General features: G+C 40.0%; 1 protein-coding gene across 3 annotated transcripts in view; it reads left to right on the forward strand.

Moving 5' to 3' along the window:
• The window catches only part of atrnl1a (attractin-like 1a), a 329340-nt gene that overhangs the window by 212879 nt on the left and 91943 nt on the right, over positions 1-24518 (forward strand). The window contains exon 29 of one of the 3 annotated variants that reach the window (XM_026189697.2): positions 5107-6783. The exons of the other annotated variants lie outside the window; for them this stretch is intronic. Coding sequence (XP_026045482.2) covers positions 5107-5265 — 159 coding nt within the window. The 3' untranslated portion in view covers positions 5266-6783. Of the gene's footprint in view, positions 1-5106; positions 6784-24518 lie in introns of those variants that run through there. 3 annotated transcript variants of the gene reach the window in all.

Raw genomic sequence — 24518 nt, forward strand, 5'->3', positions numbered from 1 at the left:
TACTTTGTGTGATATGTGGCTTTTTGAGTCCTAAAATAAAAGTCTGTTTGTATTCATTTAAAACTGCAAAGCCTGATGCACATTACTGTATAGATAGACTTGTGTGTCAAGTGTTCATATGTTGCTGATGATTTCTTTCACATAGGGAACATTCTTGCTGTTGATAGTACGGAGTCTGTTGTCTACCACCTTTGATATATATTAGGGCTGAATTTTGCAAACAATGTGGCAATTATGTCATATATTCCTGTTTGCCTAAAGGATTGCAGAGTCATCCTTTGCTCCTTCTTTTAAATATGGTGCTTCTTTGTTTGTGAACGCACATTGAGCCGTATGTGAACAGGATTCATAAACGCGTCTCTGGGTTGAAAAAGACGGTGCTCTGGAAAAGCACCACCAGGTGCAACAACTTCTATCCAACGAAAGTCTTTTTCAGGGAAGGCCTTGCATATTTTCAGCAAGACAATGCTAACTGCGTATTGCAGATATTACAACAGCATGGCTTCATAGAGAGAAGACCAGGTCATGAACTGACTTGCCTGCAGTCCAGACCTTTCAAACCTTTTGGCACCACACAGTATAAAATACACAAAAAGACGGTGAATGCGACAGCATCAAGGGTGTACCCTGCCTCTCAACCCCATTTCTCTCCCAGTATGAAGATTATTCTGAAAAGCATTCTTGCGAAATTGTTTTGCAATTTCAGAAGCACAGTGGAACCCCGACTTACGAAATTAATTTGTTCCCGAGGGTCTTTCGTAAATCGAAGCACCCATCGCGCCTTTTGAGTGAAAGATAGGGCTATAGGCTAACTGCTAACTGCAACAACAATACGTCGTTCAAGTGGAACAGCAAAGTGCAAGTACACAAGCCAAGGGGGTTGTCACATGATTCGGAAGGCATTGTGGGCATTGTAGCCATTCTGGGCTCAGCCAATCAGAGCCAGCGGATTTCGTTACGCTGGCATTTTGCCGTAACACGAGCAGAAATATTGCCGTTAAGTGCCTTTGTAACTTGAATTTTTCGTTAAATGGGGTATTCGTAAGTCGGGGTTCCACTGTAATGTTAGACTGCTGTCAGATGGGCTTTTGTATTCAACCATATATTTAAGATACTGTCATTATATTAATGCTGCTATCCTGTATATATTGTACATACTATTGTTTGAGTACTTACGATTGTTTTTTTGTACTTTTTATATTTTACATTTATATTTATTATTGAAACTTGCACCAAGGGAGTGGCACTCCAATTTCGTTGTACTCCGTACAATGACAATAAAGGCTATTCTATTCTATTCTATTCTATTCTATTTATATTTTACCATGCTCTGTTGCTATTGACCCAATTAGTTGCAAAATTTTCCTGCAGATGTTTCTTTATAGTACCACTTGTTACCCCATGTGATGCCACCATATCTAAAATGAGCTAATATTATTCTTAAATGGATATTTTTGGTACTAACAGTCTTAAAAACTGTTCAACTATTTCTCAGCTAGTGCTCATGTTATGTTTACTCACTTGTCGCTGATACAAAAAAAAGTAAAAACAGGCAATATGATAAATGTTAATGATGCTGCTATCAGTGCAGGCCAGGTGACCACTGTCACTGTCAGAGACCCCGATTAGCTTGAAGGTGTTGGTGTTCAGAGAGTGGTTTAGCAGCACCTCACAGCCACCAGCAAACTTCAAAAGCACCGAAACGTGAGAGACGATGGGGGAGGGGGGGGAGGAAAGGGGTGAAGAGAGAGAGTGGAGTGTTTTGAGGGACACAACAAGGACATCTCCCCGGAGCCATATGGTGGTGGAGATGGTTTTATACGGTTGTGTTTGTCTGCCTGTTCCGTTTAAGATTTTTACTGGAAAGTGCCTCAGGCCAGCCGTCTGTAATAATATAACTCCCTCCCTCTGCTTCCCTCTCCTCCTTTTTTTTTTTTTTTTTTTTTTTTGTGGTTTCTTTGTCTCTGCTGCCATCCTAAAAATCTCTCCGCCACACAAAGCATTTTGATTGATGGCTGCTGTTGACTCTGCTGTTGACACATATCTGGGTGGGCGTGGGTGGTCGGGCTCATATAAATAACTCTAGCCTAAACCAGCGACTTGATTCCTGGACTTTAACTCTCCCCTCCTCTTCACTCTGCTGACCCATGACTGCACTCCATCATACAGCTCCAACCTCTTCACCAAGTTTGCGGACAACACAACGGTGGTGGGTCTCATTAGCAACAGGGATGAGACCGACTACAGAAGTGAGGTGAGACGCCTGGCCACGTGGTGTGCTGACAACAATCTCTCTCTGAATGTGGAGAAGACGAAGGAGATTGTTGTGGACTTCAGGAGAATGCACACCCAACATGCTCCTCTGACCATTGACGGAGCGTCTGTGGAGAGAGTGAGCAGCACCAAGTTCTTGGGTGTGCACATCACAGAGGATCTCTCCTGGACGTACAACACCACAGCACTGGCCAAGAAATCACAGCAGCGTCTCTTCTTTCTCCGCAAACTAAGAAGAGCAGGAGTACCAGCCCCCATCATGTACACTTTCTACAGAGGCACCATCGAGAGCATCCTGTCGAGCTGCATCACTGTGTGGTTTGGAACCTGCAATGCGTCCTGCCATAGAACCCTCCAACGCATAGTGAGAGCTGCAGAGAGGATCATTGGTGTCTCTCTCCCCTCCCTCCAGGACATTTACAGCACCCGTCTCACTAAAAAAGCCCTTTGCATAGCGGCTGATCCCACGCACCCAATGCAAAGCTTCTTCAAGCTGCTGCCGTCGGGGAGGAGACTGTGGAGTCTCCAGGCCAGGACCAGCAGGCTGAAGGACAGCTTCATCCATCAGGCTGTCAGGAAGCTTAACTCCCTCCCGATTCTGCCCCCTCTCCCCTCTCTCCTCCACGGTCCTACTGAACTCTGTCTCACACACACACACACACACACACACTCTCTAACTCACTCACTGGCCTGCACCAGTTACCAGTCACTTTGTGGAGCAGTGGACTGCCACTACCTCATAAGACTTTGTTGTTACACTATCTCTTACCGTACATTACCAAATCTCCATTTGCACTATTTGCCCATTTGCACTACTCTGCCTGGTTTGCACTCAATGTCATTTACTCATTATATTGTATATTGTATAGCTTTCTTGTTATATGTAAAAATTGTATTGTATTTATTTATTTAAATTTTACTTTTTAATTATTTTACTTGCATTTTTAATCACTCTTATATTTAAATGTTCATTTGCTATTTTATCTAGGGATTGAGAGTAACGTAGTTTCTATTCTCTGTATGTCCTGTACATGTGGCAGAATTGACAATAAAGCTGACTTTGACTTTGACTTTGCCCTTGTGCACGTCTGCATGGACAGACTGATATTTTATTGACAGTTTCTCTGTGACTTTTTTTTTCCATTTGTTTGTGTTCTAGACTGAATACGACACGTTAACATGATCATATGCTTGCATATATTTGAATAAGTATAGCCTAATTATTAGGAAGGCATGTAACTCGTATATGTTTAATGATATATTTTCTAGTATTGAGAAAAGTTTGACATAAGAAGAGTTTTGACTACATCCCAGGAGAAACCAGAGTATAAACTGAAGCTCATCATTATCTTTTTCACTTTATAATTCCCTGACAAAAACTGAAGGTGCTTTTCACTTCGTGTCAGTGAATTATAAATGGATTGTGGTCAGATTGTGGTTGGACAGAGCATGTGCCAGGTATGAATGGGCGTCACTGTGTGAACAATGTGATCTTATAAAAGAAAAATTACCTGTCAGTAAAACTACTTGGACTAATTATAGATTTATCACACTTGACTTGAAGGAAAGAAAGATGGTTTCAATTAAAAACCTGTTCTGTCTTGTGACTCCAATCAGCATAAAGGTATTCCAATGGGGGTGAGAGGTGGAGGTGCAGTAAGTCACTGTTTTATCAGCCACGAGAGAGAGGGTGTCTGTCACCCAAATCTAAACTGGGAGCTGGTTGCAGAGAAGAGGAGCCCAAAAGGTGAATGCTCTGCCTCCCGTTGTACTGTCAAACTCTAGGAACCACAAGCAACCTGCAGTCTGAAATCAAAGTGCGCTCTGGGGTGATGCAGTACTGTCAGGTCTTTTAGATAAGATGGGGCCTGATTATTCAAGACCTTGTATGTGATGAGCAGGATTTTAAATTTAATTCTGGATTTAACAGCCAATGAAGAGAAGCCAATATGGGAGAAATATGCTCCCTCTTTTGTGGATTTCCAACTCTAGTCACTCTAACCAGGATCATCTTAAATATAAAGTAATGTCTACAACCCTCGATGTAGTCTAGATTTAGCCAGTTCAGCAAACACACAAGAAAAACCTGATTTATAGATTCAGTATCTGATTTTAATTTTCTAAAATGAATGAGGACATTACTTGTCTATAAATTTTCACTTGCTGAGCAGTGAGCAGTCACCTCTGAAAATAATGTCTAGTCTTCCTGTGCTTCTCACATTTTTCTGCATCTATCAGTGTCACACATTAATGTTTTTGTTTTTTTTACTCAGTGAATAACACAGCAACCGTACATTTACAGACACGATTTCTGACAAATGGCATACAGTAGGAAGAGTTTGTGTGTTTGGGGATATTTACAGAGTCATTTGAAATTAGTATTGAACGCTGTTTGAGATCATACCAGCATACTTTAACTCCTGACTTTTATACAGTATATGCCCAATATATAAACATGCATCACAGATAATTGTGTCATTTCAGCACATTTGACTGAGAGTCAAATGCAGTAACTAAATATTTGTCAGGCCTTTTTGCTGTGGTAAAATATTGCACATTTTTTGTATTTCTTCCTTGATTCAATTTTAATTGATTAAAAGAAGAAAAATGGTTATAAAAAAGAACAAATCAAATTTTACATATATTTCGCTTTTATTGATATTTTATTAAATGGCTGAATACACTAATATAAATCAGGAAGGAACAAATATGTTAATACAGGTTTATCTTCATTGTTTAGTTTATCTTAATTCAGTTTTGCACCTATTCTGAGAAGTACAGCTGTTCTGTCAGGTGTACTAAGATGTAAAAACAATTCTATGCCATTTACAGGATGGGCAAGATCATGACATGAGTGACCGGTGTGCTGCTGGAGTCATAATTCCACCCATCCAGTCCCCTCTGGAGCCACAGTGCCTGGCTGAAGGAAGCTGTCAGTCCCCTGACTCCCTCTCAGAACAATTAGAGAGACCTTTAATGGACTACAACTAACAATGTGCACATAAATGCATCAGCACAACATGGCATCTGGATAGTAGTTAAAGTGAAAAGTTATTTCATATGATCTGGATCAGTCTGATAATTATTATACATAATTATCAGACTCGGCAAAGGGCGCTGGTGTTATCAATCCTCATTTTCATTATATACACAATAAAACTAGAAATACAAGCTGAAAATACTTTATCACGTTAACACTCGTAATAAAAATAGAATTTTTTTGTATTATTCACAGGTTGTAGGCAGGCAGTTTAGTGCAGCATAACCTGTTGTTGTTGTTTTTTTTTGGTTTTTTTGCAGCACTGTGGGGAAGTTTACAGTGATGCATTATGTTCGACTGGCTAAATCTAGACTACATCAAAAGTAGATATTAGTTTATATTTATGATGCTGCTGGTTAGATTCACTCACTAAATTCCATCTTTTATACCTTTATAGTATCTGTGGGTTGGATAATCAGCCGTGCAACTCATGTTACATGTGCGTATTTCTTTTTGAATGCAGTCGACTAAATCTACAGTGAGCAGTGAATACTGGAGCAGCACAGATCAGCTGATCGCAGCCTACTAGTAAAACATCTATTGGAGTTCACTAAACAAGTTTTTTCCTGAGTGATCCTTTACCTGGGAGGGTTACCCCACCTATCGACTGATATGGTTCACATTGTATCCTCTGAGCTGCTTGATTTTACATGTTGAGCACATGTGGAAAATGAAGACAAGAAGCAAAACCTGTTTTGAGTTTAAATTATAAGATGCTATGACTGCAGTAGAGCCCACAATCTATAAGCTGCATCCCAGTATACAGCGCCAGTGTGGGCGTGCAAGTTTGGGATGTGTTGCTAAACATATCTTTGTACTAACATAATCCTTGTCGTATCATAAGCCAGTGGACAATGATGATCCTAATCCAGCTCTAAGAAGCTTTTCATAAACAGGATGCTCACATGCACTCACACACGCATGCAGAGCGATGCTTCAGCAGCAGAACTTGGAATGAAAATTCAGAATGAAAGCTTTGAAATGTGCCTTCAGAATTTGAGGTTCACAATTTTAAAATGGTGTTTTTTTTACTTACTCATCATGTGTCCTCACATTTCAATACTTTGAGGATGCTTTTAAGTACCTGATTATTGAAAAAATTTACCTGCTATAGCAGAAATTCAAAAGCAGCATTTATTGTTTTGGTGAAAAGTTTAACACACTATAGATACACCACTCAATTTCTTAAAGATTCAATTTAAATTAAAATCTATAGATGCCATTAAACAAACTATGTCCTTTTTTTATTTTTTATTTTATTGTTTATTTTATTTTATTTTCACTTGCTAAACACAGGACAGACATGACTGGGGGAAAGAAAAGGGAGAAAGAAAGAGGGAAAGAAAAACAGCGAGGAAGAGGGACGGGGATAAAGGGCAAAAAACAAAAACCAACAAAACAAACAGACAAAAAATACATTTATCACTCACCTGTTGAGAAAGAAAAAAGAGAAAACAAGCAAAGAAAAAGAGAGCAACATAATAAACAACATCATCACGATGATCTATAAGATAAGATAAGATAAGATAACCTTTATTAGTCCCACACGTGGGAAATTTGTTTTGTCACAGCAGGAAGTGGACAGTGCAAAAGTTATGAGGCAAAAATTAGAATACAATAAGAATAAATACAGTACACAACTGTACAGAATAGAATAAAATACTATATACAGTAGAATAAAATAAAATAAATATACAATAAGATAAAAATAGAATACAAATACAAATACTATATACAACTGAGTAAAAATACAACGATGACAGAAAGGATTATTGCACTTAGTATTATTGCATATGTATGGATGGGAATGTAACCGTAAATACTAAATATTAAACATTATTGTGCAGCACGTAAGATCGACAGCACACAGTGTGCCTTGAGGTAGGAGCCAAAAAGGGTGTAGTTTGTGTGTGTGAGCACCCGTGTGTACACCTGTGAGCGTGAGCGCGCTTGTATTTAAAAGTTTCCTTCATGTAAATGCTCCCCACACCCTCTAGCAGATCGCTAGAGGGTGTGGGGAGCCACAGCCCCGTCCTCCAGGGCATGAAGCAGGTATGGAGGAGATCTAGGCTCCAGACATTCAGAGGCCCTCAGAACACCAGAGACCAAGGAAGACCAACAGAAGGGCAGCTGCGCCACTATCCCAGAAAGAGCTGAGGAGAGCCCCAGAGGAGGGGTTACTCAGCAGCCGCGGAGCAGAAGTAAAGGGGGGTTGCAGTGATGTGCCCGTGAGCTCTGCCGGCAGCCAGCTGTGCCAGAGTGACCGAGCCCCAGGCCGAGAGGCTGAGGGCACCCCACCCCCGAAGTGGCCCGAGCGAGCCCCAGGTTCCAGGCCCCGACAAGCAGCTACCAAGGGGTGAGCCGGTGCGTACCTGGACGCCCATCCCCAGACACAAAGGACCACCAACGTACCGAAATGAGCCAATGTTCATTTCAAGAAATCATCAGTTAGCACATCGCATGTGAAGGTCAGAGCTTTCAATCAGCATCCAGCAGCTGCTCTGTGAATGTTTCTGTCAGATCCATAACTAGATTCAGGGAGAACTTGAACCATGAAGATGACTTTCCATATTCTTAAGGTGATGCTTACAGTACAGATTTCAGGAGCACTTATGAAATCATAATTTTCTTGTGTTTCAAAACACGACTGAGAGATCTGTGATTTCATCAAGTCTCTACTCCCATTATTGCTTCTTTTCTGACCCACTGAGGAACATATTTTATATGATGGGATATTTGGGACATGCCAATCATTCCTGAGGGGTAATTGTTTAACCCAGTAGTGGGCAGTTCATTTTCCCGTGGGGACCACATGAGGAGCTGGCACTGTTGTGAAATACTGCACCAATAAATAATATTGGGCGGTATTGAGTTCAGCTAACTGGTGTAGTCCTGCAAAACGGTCCGGCTTTCTCATCCGGCCCTTCTGGACAATGAACTGCCCACCGCTGGTTTAAATGCAGCATGAGTCATTGAACAGGAGCTTTTTCCATACTTTTATTTGGCATATGTTGGAAAATGCCTGTTTGTTTTTTGTTTTCATTATCTCCCATCACACCACAAACCTTGGTGCTCAATTCTTATGAATTGCTCAGATCTCACTTTTTGTTTATCTATGCGCTTTATTCTTTAGATGTGGCCAGTATTCAGGACGCTCCTGGAACTCACGTGTCAAAACGATGCCGCGTGCGTCACGCTTTTACGCAGGAGTAAATATGCAGGCGGCTAAACTCAGCATTTACGGTTTCATTTATGAGATCATGTGCAGTGAAGGGAATTTGTGAGGGGATGACAAAGAGGATGCAGATTGTGATGTGGAAAGAATCATAACAAGACATTAAGGTCAGCCAAGTGACGTTTTAGTCGCATGTAGATAAAGAAGAACAAAATCAGACGTGTCTACGATTCAGGACCACAAATGGACAGAATTGAAAAGATCATATTCAGTGTGATTGGGACCAATCACACTGTCATGAAAAAACAGATCTGGATCACATATAAATAAAACATGCATGATTTGGGCCACTCTTCCCTGCAGTGTCGACTTAGCCCTTGAAGTCTATAAAAAAAGACAGAGCAAGAAAAAGAGGGCAGGTGCGGGATTACAAACCAAAATAGCAATGTACAAATATATAAGCATTCCTCGTTTCAGCTTTTAATAAATGATTTAAAATGTTTTTCCCAGAAGGAAACATGCTTCAGTTTGAATGTACTGCACAGTTGAACATATCTACACTCATTACACAAAACAAGCTCTCTCTTAACTATCTATGACTCTGTCAGTTCTGTTTAAGACCTAATGAAGCTTTTTTTTCCTCTTTCTCTCTCTCTCTCTGTCTGAACATGGCGATGATTCCTTGAGTGCAGAACAATCTCAGTCCAATTAGCTGCTCGCACTAGAAATTCATCCTACAGGGAAGTGGAGCTGATGCTTTCTCAGCGATGTTGACTTGTTTAGGGAAGCAGATTAAACCGATTCTCGCTTGAACATAACTTCATTTCACATACCTGAACAAATATCATGCTGAATATGGGGGAGCTCTTTTTCTTTTATTATCTTTTTTTGAATTAGTGGAAGCCAAATCGCTTGTTGGGATTCAATTAGAGACTGTACACACACAAAACAATAATGAGGTAAATCTACAGAGAGAGCGGCTTGCATAACACTGCACAGTCTGAGTGTAAAGTGTTTTATACTCTTCTGTTAACCCCCGAGTGCAGTAATAGTCACTGTTGTTGTCTTTAGTGAAGGCATGTCACTTAGTAAGGACAGCAATGTCAACATCATCATCCTTCTGGTAGACAAGGGTGTGTGGACAATTTTGTTAAACCAGACTGAGTGTAATGAGAAATTTAAGTCACTGTTCAGTGACAAAGATACTTCTGAGCCCTACAGATTACAGGGAGTGCAGAATTATTAGGCAAGTTGTATTTTTGAGGAATAATTTTATTATTGAACAACAACCATGTTCTCAATGAACCCAAAAAACTCATTAATATCAAAGCTGAATGTTTTTGGAAGTAGTTTTTAGTTTGTTTTTAGTTTTAGCTATTTTAGGGGGATATCTGTGTGTGCAGGTGACTATTACTGTGCATAATTATTAGGCAACAAAAAACAATATATACCCATTTCAATTATTTATTTTTACCAGTGAAACCAATATAACATCTCCACATTCACAAATATACATTTCTGACATTCAAAAACAAATCAGCGACCAATATAGCCACCTTTCTTTGCAAGGACACTCAAAAGCCTGCCATCCATGGATTCTGTCAGTGTTTTGATCTGTTCACCATCAACATTGCGTGCAGCAGCAACCACAGCCTCCCAGACACTGTTCAGAGAGGTGTACTGTTGTCCCTCCTTGTAAATCTCACATTTGATGATGGACCACAGGTTCTCAATGGGGTTCAGATCAGGTGAACAAGGAGGCCATGTCATTAGTTTTACTTCTTTTATACCCTTTCTTGCCAGCCACGCTGTGGAGTAGTTGGACGTGTGTGATGGAGCATTGTCCTGCATGAAAATCATGTTTTTCTTGAAGGATGCAGACTTCTTCCTGTACCACTGCTTGAAGAAGGTGTCTTCCAGAAACTGGCAGTAGGACTGGGAGTTGAGCTTGACTCCATCCTCAACCCGAAAAGGCCCCACAAGCTCATCTTTGATGATACCAGCCCAAACCAGTACTCCACCTCCACCTTGCTGGCGTCTGAGTCGGACTGGAGCTCTCTGCCCTTTACCAATCCAGCCACGGGCCCATCCATCTGGCCCATCAAGACTCACTCTCATTTCATCAGTCCATAAAACCTTAGAAAAACCAGTCTTGAGATATTTCTTGGCCCAGTCTTGACGTTTCAGCTTGTGTGTCTTGTTCAGTGGTGGTCGTCTTTCAGCCTTTCTTACCTTGGCCATGTCTCTGAGTATTGCACACTTTGTGCTTTTGGGCACTCCAGTGATGTTGCAGCTCTGAAATATGGCCAAACTGGTGGCAAGTGGCATCTTGGCAGCTGCACGCTTGACTTTTCTCAGTTCATGGGCAGTTATTTTGCGCCTTGGTTTTTCCACACGCTTCTTGCGACCCTGTTGACTATTTTGAATGAAACGCTTGATTGTTCGATGATCACGCTTCAGAAGCTTTGCAATTTTGAGACTGCTGCATCCCTCTGCAAGATATCTCACTATTTTTGACTTTTCTGAGCCTGTCAAGTCCTTCTTTTGACCCGTTTTGCCAAAGGAAAGGAAGTTGCCTAATAATTATGCACACCTGATATAGGGTGTTGATGTCATTAGACCACACCCCTTCTCATTACAGAGATGCACATCACCTAATATGCTTAATTGGTAGTAGGCTTTCGAGCCTATACAGCTTGGAGTAAGACAACATGCATGAAGAGGATGATGTGGACAAAATACTCATTTGCCTAATAATTCTGCACTCCCTGTATACATAATCTAAGCTACACCAAGTCTGTGTGTCTTACTAAAAGGCTGCACCTTTTAAACCCTTTGCTAGTGTGAACAGTTGTGTTACCTACAACATCTTCCAAGTTTCTGATTTCAGTCTTCAGTCAGTTGTTAGGCAGCTCAAAACACCACATTCAGAACACTTTGGGTTTTATGGAGAAGGTGCGGAGGCAGATGAAACACTGGTCTTTCTTCACAAGAAATTACAGGATGACCTCAGCAATGGAGACACCCTGAACGTGTGTCTGCTCTCCGAACTGTTTACAGTCCACATGGGTGTCCCACAGGTTCCCCACTTTCACCTATTGTGGCTAACTTGTATCTAGAGGAAGTAGCAAAGATAGCCCTGATATCCTATTCTGGAACAGCACAGAGCTGTTGGTTCAAGTATGTGAATGAAACCTGGGTGAAAATCTAATCTCAGGAAGCACCACAATTCACAGATCACATTAACCCAGTGGACAAATACATCAGGTTCACCAGCGAGTATATGAAAGATAACAGGCTAGCATTCTGGGACTATGAAACTGCCATCAGTAAAGGGGATATTTGAAAGTTGATGTGTGTTGTAAACCAACACACCATCTCCGTAGACTCAGTTGCCAGGGAAGCACAAGAGCATCATATCAAAAGAGCCTTTAGTAAATGTCGTTATCCCGGCTGGGCATTCATCAAAGCTCGGAAGATGCCGAATGAGCCAACTGATCCAGGAAAGAAGGACAACTGCTTTCTATATGAAAACCAGTGGTGATCCCTTTGAGTATCAGAATGGCTGAAAGGATTTTTTTTTTTTAACACACAGCATCTCTTTCAAAGCCCCCAAACATCCATGGATTCGGTCTTCAAGCACAGACAGAGAAATATAGTGTAGTAGATTAAGTACCCAGAGGATTGCCTTAATCAGACATTGGGGAAACAGAACAAACTGTTGCAAAGTTGTCAAATACAGAAGAGCTACTTCGTCAGGCCAGAACTTTGCGACTGTTTTATGCCTACAGGCTAGACCAGTCCTTCAGTGATGAGGAAATGCACATCCTAGATAGGGAGGGGTGCTGGTTTGAGTGGTGCAAGGCAGCCATCTGTATGAAAAGGGAATGACCATGATTTATACTACTGCAGGTAATCTAAATCATAACCGATGACATAACCGAGAACCGATCCACGTAACCTGACTGCTCCTTCTGAGAAATGTCACTAGTTGTTGGGTCCACGGAGCCCCACAGTGACTGAATGCTGTGGAAGGAGTTTGCGATTACATTGCAAGTTACAACATAGATTTCCTGCAAAAGTCTAAATCAGGCGTAAAAGTACATCTGTTACCATCTTACAGTGCTGTGATTGCAGCTATTCCCCATCTCTATGTGAACAGTAGTCATGGATCAGTAGTCATGACAGTTTGCATATTAATGATCAATAAAATGATCTCTGGGGCTGAGCGGTAGGTAAGGGTGCTAGTTTTAGGTTTAGTCGTTATGCAGCTGTACTGTTTATAAGGTCCGGGAAACTTGGAGTCAGCTGAGACTGTAGAAGTCACTTGGTTAAAATGTTTCTCCCACTGAAAAGTCCCAGAATCAACTTTCTTGCATCTGTGTGTATGTGAGTATGTAGGTAGAAAAAGAATGCAGGGCAGCAGCACTGGCACATCAAACGCAAGCTTTACGCAACATGTGCTGTCATATTGCTGCTAACTGTCCAAGAACAAACATCTCCTCTGTATAAGAAAATGATTTTCAAGTGACAAAGCTCATGTTGTCTATATTCAACAATAAATATGATAACACGTTTAAAAGCTTTAAAAGTAATGCAGCATTTTACTGGGTACATTCCACAGATGCAATATACCAGAGAACAGGAAAACAGAAAATCTCATGCAAAACCAAAGCACTGGGACATGTTAAAGAAGCATGCTTTGACAGCTATGATGTTTTCAACATGAATATGTATCTTGAATTCTGTGGGTAAAGTTTTATATATTAAATATATTAAATAAATTAAACATTATCGGGGCTGTATGATCTAGTTAGAGACCTGCTGAATGTGGTATAATTTCATTCTGTTGTTGCACTCTGTCCACTGCCTGTGCTTGCTCCTGAGGCCGTCTGCAGGACTCAAATGAGATTTACATTTTCCTTTTTCAGCTAAGTTTTCCTTTGTGATTAAAAAAACTTTGTAGTCGGAGGTACACTCATACTGCAGGGAGATGCACTGGTAAACAGACTGAGAGACCTGGTGATTATTAAAAGTTTCAAAGCTCTGTTCCTGGGGCATTTGGCCCATCATCTGCGTGTATTTGTATTTTGCTACATTTTTGACTCACTCACAAAAGACTGATTTGATTTACCTCGAATCCACGAATGCTCTCATTCCACCATCTGTGGCGTTGAGTAATCGCAAGAGAAAAATCAGGCATATTCAGTGATGTCAAAACATTTAAAAATACACATTTTGCATCCATTTCATGTCTACAGTTACATCTCAGACTGCAAATAGCAGTGATCCGTGCCAGCAGTTCAGCAGTGACTTCATAGATTAACTTATCAGCCTGAGAGAAGAAATTAATCAGTCAAATCAAACCTCCTGCAGTCTGGAGGAAAAGGAAAAGCTGCAGACACCCACTCCATGATGCATAAACACAGGTCAGGCTGAAATTACTGTCGACTCAGGAACAAAATAATGCCAGCACAAGTCTAATGGTAGTTTAATCCTGGAGAAAAACATTGTCTGTAGTTTTCTCCATCATTTCTCTTCAGCTAGCCGAGTGTCTGAAGCATTAGCATCTACTTGGTTCAAAACTGTTTTATTTTGTTTTTTTCAAACTGGGCTGAAAAAGTACCCAAAAAGAAGCGAAAAAACTCAAAGAAATTAAGGTTTTAGGAGACTTTATTTTGTAGACAAAATACTTAATACTCAGGTTAAGTATGTGTGTGTGTGTGTGTGTGTGTGTGTGTGTGTGTGTGTGTGTGTGTGTGTGTGTGTGTGTGTGTGTGTTTTGCTGTGACTACAGCAGCAATCACACCTAAAAATGAAAATATGTAGGTAGACTAAAATATTTCAATGGCAAACTTAATTACAGTAAAAATTCTGATTTAATATGATGTCATTACTGAATAACTTCCATTTGCACCATGTCTGATTGTAACATTTGTAACAGACACACACTGGGCAACAGGGTTTAAGAGTGTTTTCTTCCTGCCAGCCCAGCAAGCGTATCAACAAGTACCTAACAGCGTACATCTTCACAGAGACATCCACATAAATACTCGCACTTTCCATTTAAGACGCCCAGAGTGACTCCACTACCAGGAAGACAATTAAAGCCTCTAATCAGAGCCTCTGATCAGAGCGCAGCATCTCGCTTTCCTCCCGCTCTCTACCTCGTGCTCGCGCTCCTCCAGTGTACTTTCCTGTTTCTCGCTTTCATTAGATTAGACATAGAAAAGAACATACAGACCAGGGCGCTTAAATGTATGATTCATAAAGGCTGGAACGACAATGGTGTTTCTCTGTAAACATATTGGTTGCATGTACCCAGTTAAAGTGCACCAATACATCAGACAGTTTTTATAGTAGGCTTCTTTTCTCTGAAGAACATGATTTATCTTTGAATATCTTTTTTACTCTTTCAGACAATAAGATTTCCTGGATCTCTTGTTCAGTGATGCAGCCTATGTATTTTGAATTTAGGTATGAAATATGCCTGCAGAGATGCGTTTGAAATTCAGCTTTCTTATGTTTTTTCCACTTAAGCTGCTGTTAACTCATCTTCTATGCCGGGGGTCAGCAACCTTTAACACCCAAAGAGCCATTTGGATCCGGTTTCCACACAAAAGAAAACACTGGGAGCCTCAAATACTTTTTGATATCTAAAATGAAGATAACACTGTATATATTGTTTTTTACCTTTATGCTTTTTGTGAACAACTAAGGTGTGAAATCAATGAAGTGCTACAGAGAAAATTACATTTTATTTATGTAGTTAACACATTTTGAACTCTTAAAGGAATACAGTGTGGCAAAAAAGTATTTAGTCAGCCACCGATTGTGCAAGTTCCCCCACCTAACATGATGACAGAGGTCAGTGATTTGCACCAGAGGTACACTTCAACTGTGAGAGACAGAATGTGAAAAAAAAATCCATGAATTCACTTGGTAGGATTTGTAAAGAATTTATTCGTAAATCAGGGTGGAAAATAAGTATTTGGTCAATAACAAAAATACAACTCGATACTTTGTAACATAACCTTTGTTGGCAATAACAGAGGTCAAACGTTTACTATAGGTCTTTACCAGGTTTGCACACACAGTAGCTGGTATTTTGGCCCATTCCTCCATGCAGATCTTCTCGAGAGCAGTGATGTTTTGGGGCTGTCGCCGAGCAACACGGACTTTCAACTCCCGCCACAGATTTTCTATGGGGTTGAGGTCTGGAGACTGGCTAGGCCACTCCAGGACTTTCAAATGCTTCTTACGGAGCCACTCCTTTGTTGCCCGGGCGGTGTGTTTTGGATCATTGTCATGTTGGAAGACCCAGCCTCGTTTCATCTTCAAAGTTCTCACTGATGGAAGGAGGTTTTGGCTCAAAATCTCACGATACATGGCCCCATTCATTCTGTCCTTAACACGGATCAGTCGTTCTGTCCCCTTGGCAGAAAAACAGCCCCATAGCATGATGTTTCCACCCCCATGCTTCACAGTAGGTATGGTGTTCTTGGGATGCAACTCAGTATTCTTCTTCCTCCAAACACGAAGAGTTGAGTTTATACCAAAAAGTTCTACTTTGGTTTCATCTGACCACATGACATTCTCCCAATCCTCTGCTGTATCATCCATGTGCTCTCTGGCAAACTTCAGACGGGCCTGGACATGCACTGGCTTCAGCAGCGGAACTTGCACAATCGGTGGCTGACTAAATACTTTTTTGCCCCACTGTATAACAAAAGGAAAGACACCCAGCTGAACTAAAATGATCCATGTAGCAAACAAAAACTGTTGTGAGCCGCCACCCTTATATCGTCTTTGGGCTTTTGGAGCCTTGACCTGCTTTTAAAATATGTATTTTACCTGGTTAATGTGTGTGGCGGGGCGTGGTCTGCAGCGCCGCTGCAGGGGAGGTTGACGCACGTGAGCGGCACCCACAATCACGCCTCGCCGCCTTAACGTCTGTGCTATCTATGCTGTTGTGTTGGTGTGTGTTGGGCTGTGAGCTGCAAAGCTCAACGGACTGTACGAAGTCACTTTCATCTTTACGCAGGACTGTAAGTTGTCATCTGTGAGGCGTGAGCGGTGTTTGTTTTTCACATAGTTCACGGTGGAGAACAGCTGCTGACATAATGTGGATCCGAAGATCCATAATTGGCCTACCTGGGGTTGAAAGCCTCGATAAATGCACGGCGTTTCGGCGGGTACACCGGCTTCCGCGAGTGTGGCGCTTATTTTGAGCGATGAAAAAATAATAGAATATAATTGTATTTTTATATTTCAATATCAAAATAATCTTTCAATTTAGAACTACAAGTTAAAAAAGAACTAACATAAATAAAATACACTTCAGCTAAATACTTCTAATTTATTTTCTCAAACCACCCGGAGCCGCACTATAAGGACTAAAGAGCCGCAGGTTGCCGACCCCTGGTCTATGCTGATGTCGGACTGTAAAATGTGTTTAATCAATGGTAAGGTCAACTCTAAGTATTCCTCATTAAACATAGCTAAATGTCACCAGGGGAAAATGAGGAAGTACCTACTGTAGGTTCACCTCTGCTTTACAACTTTTTCTCATGTTCACAGTTCACATTAAGAGAATTAGTTAATCTGTTTATTAGTATTTTTTGTGTGAGCGCTGATTAGTTAAAAAAAAAAATCTGTGTCTGTTGGGAATGTTACATCAGTTACATGCTTTAAAATGACTTAAATAAATATAGTGAACACCTGTAGATGATATGTGGTATTGTTGAGGAAGGCTTCATAACAAATATGATACAAAGAAATTTGAGACTATTTTTCTCCTGGTGTACGGCTCATTGTTATTGATGCTTCTCTGTATATACTTGTTCTAAGCTGCCTGACGTATGTGTGTGCACTGCACTTATGAGACTTCAGAACTCATGCATATTCAAATTTACATACATTAAAAATGCATATAATCTTTTAAAAAATTCAGCCAGCAAGACAACGAAAAGACAAGCTAAACTCACAGATAGCTGCTTATATACAAGTGCGCTTTGTTTTAACCACCACTCTGACACTGAGTGTTTTTTGCCCTTTATACACACAGATTGACTGGTTGAGCTTCATATGTCTGGATAAATAGGTTCATCCTGATTCTGAGCATGTCGGTGCAAATTTCACTAACCTCAGATAGAAAATTCATATTCTCAGGTTTATTTATTTACTTATTTTTTGTCAAAGCCACTGGCGTCTCATAGATATGCACATTGTGTCCTTTGGTTTTTCATGGCAGGTTTTAATGCAAGAATGAGATAGATTTTGCTCCCAACTTATTAAATATGATTAAAGACCCCTTGGAGGCACATTTAAACACGCAATATAAACAAATCTTTACAAAATGCATGGTTATATTGTGAAGGAGCTTATTTTAGCCAAAACCACAAACTTTTCCAGTCATTTTCAGGACCTAAACCTAAACAAACAGCCATCCTTTCAAATTCCAAATGCAAAATATCTGCCTAGAAAATGGTAGCACTTTTCAGAATTGGCTGTAATTGAATGTTTCATCTTTGCAACAGCAGTATTTGATACTCTGAGGTGGGTGAGAAGGAACATGTGATTTAGCTGTGACTAGCTGTGTGAAACTGTTCTGTTGACCTCAACTTCACAATCAGCTGTTGTACTGGCTCAGTTGTTTCATCCTTTTTTAACCATTTAAACCTTGAAAAAGTTGGCAGAAAATTATATATTTTTTGAAAATTATGTTTATTAAAGCTTCTGACAAATTTAATACAAGAAAAAATGTTATATTAATTTGACTATATGAGTTTTAATTTGTATTATATTTGCAACGTCCCTTTTTTTAGCTTTTTTTTGCAGTTTATTGCTTAACAATGTATTGTGCAATTTATTTAGAATTTTCAGTTGAAAGAATAAATCACACTGATGATGCAGAAGCTTCAAAAACTAACTCATGTCTTAAATATGATATACTCGGCATTACAGGGTTCAAATGTTACTCTAGTAAGCTCTAGTAAGGTGCAAAGGCAGTCTTTCTCTTTCTGCTCAGTTGTTGAACAATCAAACCAGAGAACAGTCTTCACTATTTCTCGTGCTTGGCTGTAATGGGATGGGGCCCTTCTCTGTCTGAGTGATTGGCTCAGTAATGTAGGCAGAGTGCTGTGGTGGCAGAGTAATTGGCTGTGATTTAAAAACCCTCGGATGGCTTAAGTGGGAATGCAGTTTGGCAAATTAATGGTTCTTAATCGAACATGTGTGAATGGTTTAATATGGTGGAAAAAGACTCCTCGGAGGGCTCTAACGGAGAGCGGCGAGGCCATGGAGCTGTATTCCTCCCATAAACCGAAAAACAACTGACGGTTACAATATAGACGAGCGTACGATATTAATAACACAATGACGCATGCTACAAAGTTTTTGAGTTCACTTTCCTTTTTCAACTTTAAATTATAGTTTGTCAACTCTAAAAGCCTAAAAATTAAGTTTAGTTTAGCATAGCAACATGTTCCATGTTAGTGTAGCCACGGCTAGACGAGAGGGTCTCTTCAGAGCGTGAAAGTGGAGCTGTTTCTCTTTGATTACCTGAGAAGGTAAATATTGTTGTGCAGTGGAGAGAGAAATGGGCGAGAGATAGAAACTCCTCGAGTTATGACCCTCTCTGTTCGCAGTGTCTCTGTTCTGCTTGACGAAAGATGCCAGGAAATTAGAATAGCTGGGATGGGAGCACCGGATGGGGTTGATCAATAGATTTAACACGCTTGCGAACACCTATCTGATGTTTATATTGGGATATCGGGATAACATGAGCTACTCAGTCTGCTTCATTGGTCCCGTCTTTGCAAGTAGCTTAGCCTGGAGCAAGTTATTTCATCCTAAGCCTCTTCTCTTCATCTATATTCATCTATATCCAAGGTACAACACCATTGCGCTGATGTCCTCTAGCAAAATTAAATTCCAATGTGACTGGACACGAGTTATCATATTTTACATGATAATTATCCATATTTCCACATATTTTTAGCTGCTTCCTAAACAGGCTCTTAGAGTAAAGGATGTTTATCGGGGGTAAAAAAAAAAGAAGAAAGCAGATCACGTGACCATAAATGCTCACAAGCACCCACTATTTACCAACAGGAAATGCCAATGCTTTGTTTCACCAATCCAACACCTTAACAGGACACTGAAGGGGAGGATTGTGCTTCAGTGACTGGTGAGTCAAAGTATTGTGTAGCTGCCTTTGTAATGCTAAATAGGACCACCAAGTGTGCACCCTTGGTTGCACTAAAGACATGCAGAGTAATAACAGTGCTTCTAACTTTCTTAGTGAACACAGAAATGAGCAGGGAGCTGTGTGCGTGCGTGCGTGCGTGCGTGCGTGTGCGTGTGTGTGTGCGTGTACTTCTGCATCCCTATCTACTGCCCACAGTCACTGAGGGAGCCACTCAATCCTGCTGTTGCTTTCAGCTGCTGTTACCACTGAGAAAAATTGCTAAAATATTTTTTCTGTTTGAATTTTGAATTCTATATCAGTAAATTAGAAATGTCCAATGGGATTTTTGAGGAAGAAGTGTGTGCAGAGCATAAGTGAGCATCCCACAACCATCTAAATGTGGTTAGCTGTACTACACACCAAAAAAAACTGTCATTTCATTACTTGCGCTACATGTTAATTAATTGTGAACCACAACTTTCAAGAAGTCCTGATTAAAATTAATAATTATAGAATAATTGAAATTTATTAGCACAAAGCAACAAGAATAAGTGATTTAAAAAACTGACTTCAATCCAGGAACAACAATATAAACACATCTGCAAACAAACCAACTCTATACAAGATGGCCATACTGGCTGTAGCTGTGTAGGTAGAGCAGGTCACCTACTGACCGGAAGGTTGGTAGTTCGATCGTAGTCTGCTCCAGTTTGCATGCCAAGTATCCTTGGGCAAGATACTAACCCATGTTGCTCTACGATGCATCCACCGGAGTATGAATGCGTATTGATGTTAGTTAAAAAGCACTTAGAAACAATAGAAAAAAGTGCTTGTGCGAATGGGTGTGTAAAGCAAGTTGTGTAAAGCACTTTGAGTGCTCAAGATAGAGTAGAAAAGCACTATACAGGAACCAGTCCATTTATTATTTCTAAGCATTTGACAATGCAACGTGCTAACCTCATCCATAAACACATTAAGCATGTTAATGTTAAGCTAGCAGAGTGCGGTGCTGAAGTGGAAGGTATGCTAACACCAACTTTAGCACAGGTGACCAGGTTTATTTCTACCAACTTTCATAGGATCGCTGTCAACAGAAAGGCTTCTTTGAACTGCTCTGTTAGCTGATTTTTCACAACTTGGTTGTCAACTCAACCTATCCCAGCTGGCATAGGTGCGGAAATGTGAGCACATGAAGAGTTTGGGAACGGGAATTACAAAGACGGCGTATGATGATCACAAAATTAATGGAATGTAGTAGTGATAGTAGTATTAGCAGTAGTGATTTAGCAGTGTAACAAATAAGTAAATAAGTAATCCAGTGCATTACTTTAAAAAAAGAGCAAATGTTAGTGTGAATTTTTCGTGACTTTTTTTGAACAACAAATCCTAAACTAACTAAAAACAGAACATAAGTTCTCAAAATACATACTGTACCATATGTCCACCTTTGCTGTCTTTGTTTGCCATAAGAGAAAGTGTTGTGTGTTTTTGTCTCTCACTCCTTCTAGAGCATCCCACCTTGTGTGTATTTACTTGCCAGTGTGTCTCATCTGCCTGCATGTGGAGACGAAGAGTAGATAAAGAGTGTAACTCTGCAGACTAGTGGAAAAGTCTCCAGGGGCGAAAAGCCACTACAATCAACCAAACGGAGATGCCATTAACCCCCCACAGGGACACAGGCCCAAGTGTGTGTGCGTGCATGTCTGAGAGTGTGTGTTTTCTGATCAAGTTTAGCCGCCCTCGTCGCTTTTTACATCATTACTTCATAAGAGAACATTGTGATTCTTCTGTGGTTGGGTTTTCATTTGTATGTCTGAGCATCTGTTTGTGTGCATGTATCCATGCATGTGTGTCAAAGTATTTGAGGGTACTTTCTGACAAACGCGCTTTTAATCAAACACTTGAGTTTCTTCTTTCTTTAATTATGTGCGACCTAATGATGCATAGGGCTTTGTTGTCTTCATTAAAACACAAACGCTCGTTCTGCTCTTCACTTTCCCCCTCTCTTTCCTCACGCTCACTCTGCCCCTGAAGTTAAACTATTTAAACTTTTTACCAGACGTTTAATAGAGAGAAGAGTAAGAAAAATAAGATGACGGAAAGAAAATTAATTTTGCTGTCCAGTGAAATTCTGACAGTTTCACATTTAATCTGCTGCAAAGGAAGTTTATTTTTTCACAACTTGTAATAAAATTATTTTCATGTAAATGCTTTGAGCAGTGGTGAGAGAAGAAATTATTAAATTCAAGGAAAAGTAAACTTTTACCCTGTCTTCCTGAAAAGTAATCAGGTATTCGCAGTTCAAAAAAAATTGTATTAATAGATAGTATAAGAAAACTTAAGAGTTTCTGCTACATAGTCTAAGGAGCTTGGAAAGAAAAGCATCTGGACTTCTTTAAGTTGCTTGAAGAAGTTTCACCTCCCACCCGGGAAGCTTCCTCAGTTCTTTGGTCAAATTGTGGAGAGTCCCAGATTTAAGACCTGTGGGAGTTTCCCCCCAAGAGGGACAATGGACCCCCTAATGATCCTCTATCTAATCACACGAGCCAAGGTGTGAAGTCCCCTGTGGGGACACTCCCACAGGGCTTAAACAGGTGAAACGTCTTCAAGCAACTTAAAGCAGTCCAGACGCTTTTCTTTCCAAGCTCCTTAGACTATGATGGCATGGATGACTGAGAACCTTCACAGACTTTCTGCTACATACACACGAGTAAAAACTGTGGCTGGATTCCACTAATAGAGTCTACTATTGCAAAGAGATGCATCAGATTGCTGCTCTGCTTTTACTCCAGTGTCTGATCCATTTGTCTTTTTTAAAACTTTGGAACAGTTCATATTTAATGCTCTAGGAAAAGAAACTGATTTAGGAGATGCCAGTAACCTCACTCCCACTTTATGTCGCTCAGTCCTCATTGGCTTCTGACCACTTTAACAGCACATCTGAAGGTATGGCCCAAACTAGGCAGTCTTGGATCCGTGCACTATTATGAATGTGCAAAAGTCACGGCATCAATCTAAAGATGACTTCTGCCATCGACTTTACAAAAACTTACCTGCAGAATCAGTGACATCTAACTAAAACTAGATTAATTAATACTTTTTTAAGATTTGTTATAATGAGATTGTATCAGCCTTTCTTTTATATATTAATAATATTGATAATAATAATAATAATAATAATAATGCTTTTAATGTTTTTTATTCACAGCAATTTCAACTTTTGAATTACATTCCTGTATTTGTTTCTTCTTTTACATTTGACTTAGTTTTATCTATTTTGGCAGATTTTTTTTCCTTTTGGTTTGATGCTGAACAAAGAAGCAGTGACATAATAATACATTACAGGAGGCGACGGGTGTATTTGCTGACATGCTGATATTCTATTAACTCATTTCATGTAAGATAAAAGTGTTCAATGGTCTCTAAATGTTAGAAAGTAGGTAAAAACTAAACTCCACAGTTTATTTTCACCTAAAACCTTTCTTTTTGAAATCTTGTGAATCTGTCTAAGATAATGACACTGACTGGACTCCAACAGTCATATTAACAGTTCAGGTCGACCCATAAAGACAAACCCTGACCTGGACTACAGTTTTAAGGAGGAGGGTAAACGAAACGGGCAGAGTAGAATTACAGGACGGAGAGCATGGAGGTGATATGAGGAAATAGTTGTGAGAGGACAGGGACAAAAATACAGAGTAGTTGTGTGAAAGAGAGAGAGAGGCATAGCCGAGGCTACCTGCCTGTGTGATTAATGAGACGGTGGAGAAGCTTGAGCTTCTACATGAAAGTGACTTCAGGAGAAAGTTTTTATTAGGTGTCAATACAGCCCAGGTAGTTTTTAAATACTTTAAAATTGAAAAAAGCAGTTTCCCATCTCTGTAATGATTAGATTTTTTATTTTATTTTTGCTTGTTGTTGGTATCGGTGCCTTTTAAAATGGGTTAAAAGAAGCAAACATCAACAGAGTCAACGTTGTCAAAATGTGTGCTGTTTTTAGTTGTAGTAATGTGTCAGATTTGAGATATGAATATTTAAATATATATATTTAAATATATTTTTTCTCATTCTTAAGCATTTAATTGTTTTGGTCTAGAAGAGAACCTAAGATGGTTTTCTTAGAGTCTCACTTAACATGCCGGATATCAGTTACACAAGCGTAGAAACTGTTACACTGTTACAATCCCTGTTACAGGGACCACCACCTTAATACATCATGTGTCACTATATTTAAAAAAATAAATTTAAAGCATGTATCCTACAGCTGATGGTACATGCAAAGATAACAGATTATTCTCATTTAATTTGTGTGCACAGAGAAATACGATGGAGGAATTTAGTCACTTAAAGCCTCGTACAGTCACACAGCTGCCCTGGCATTTTTCTAAGAAAAATGTGCATTACTCAACCAGTTGCCAAGTAGTTGCTAGAAGTTGCCAGCTGTCACAAAACAGGTACAAGGTGCTCCTCCTGTGCAGTAAAACTTATGAACAGTGCAACTCTTACTTTGATGGTAAATGGTCTCTGTTTCCAGTCTTTTAGTTTCACCATCACTAAGTAGGTACCATCTGTTTCCAAACAAGTCTTCATTCAAATTATGGGCATATTGTGGCTACCAATCACGAGGAAGTTTTTGGTACAGCATCCTCTTCGAGCCTGATTCCACCTCCAATCACTCACCATACCCTCAAAAAGACAGTTTCCTCTAGGAACTGCTGATTTTCAGGAGGTCACCAACCAATCTCTCAGCCCTAATTACAGCACCCTGAATTCTTATTATCTATTTGATTTAGGGCTATATTGCTAAAATTAAGTATTCCAAATGTAATTTATTGAGT

This window comes from Astatotilapia calliptera, chromosome 13, assembly GCF_964374335.1.
Source record: "Astatotilapia calliptera chromosome 13, fAstCal68.1, whole genome shotgun sequence".
Classification (NCBI taxonomy): domain Eukaryota; kingdom Metazoa; phylum Chordata; class Actinopteri; order Cichliformes; family Cichlidae; genus Astatotilapia; species Astatotilapia calliptera.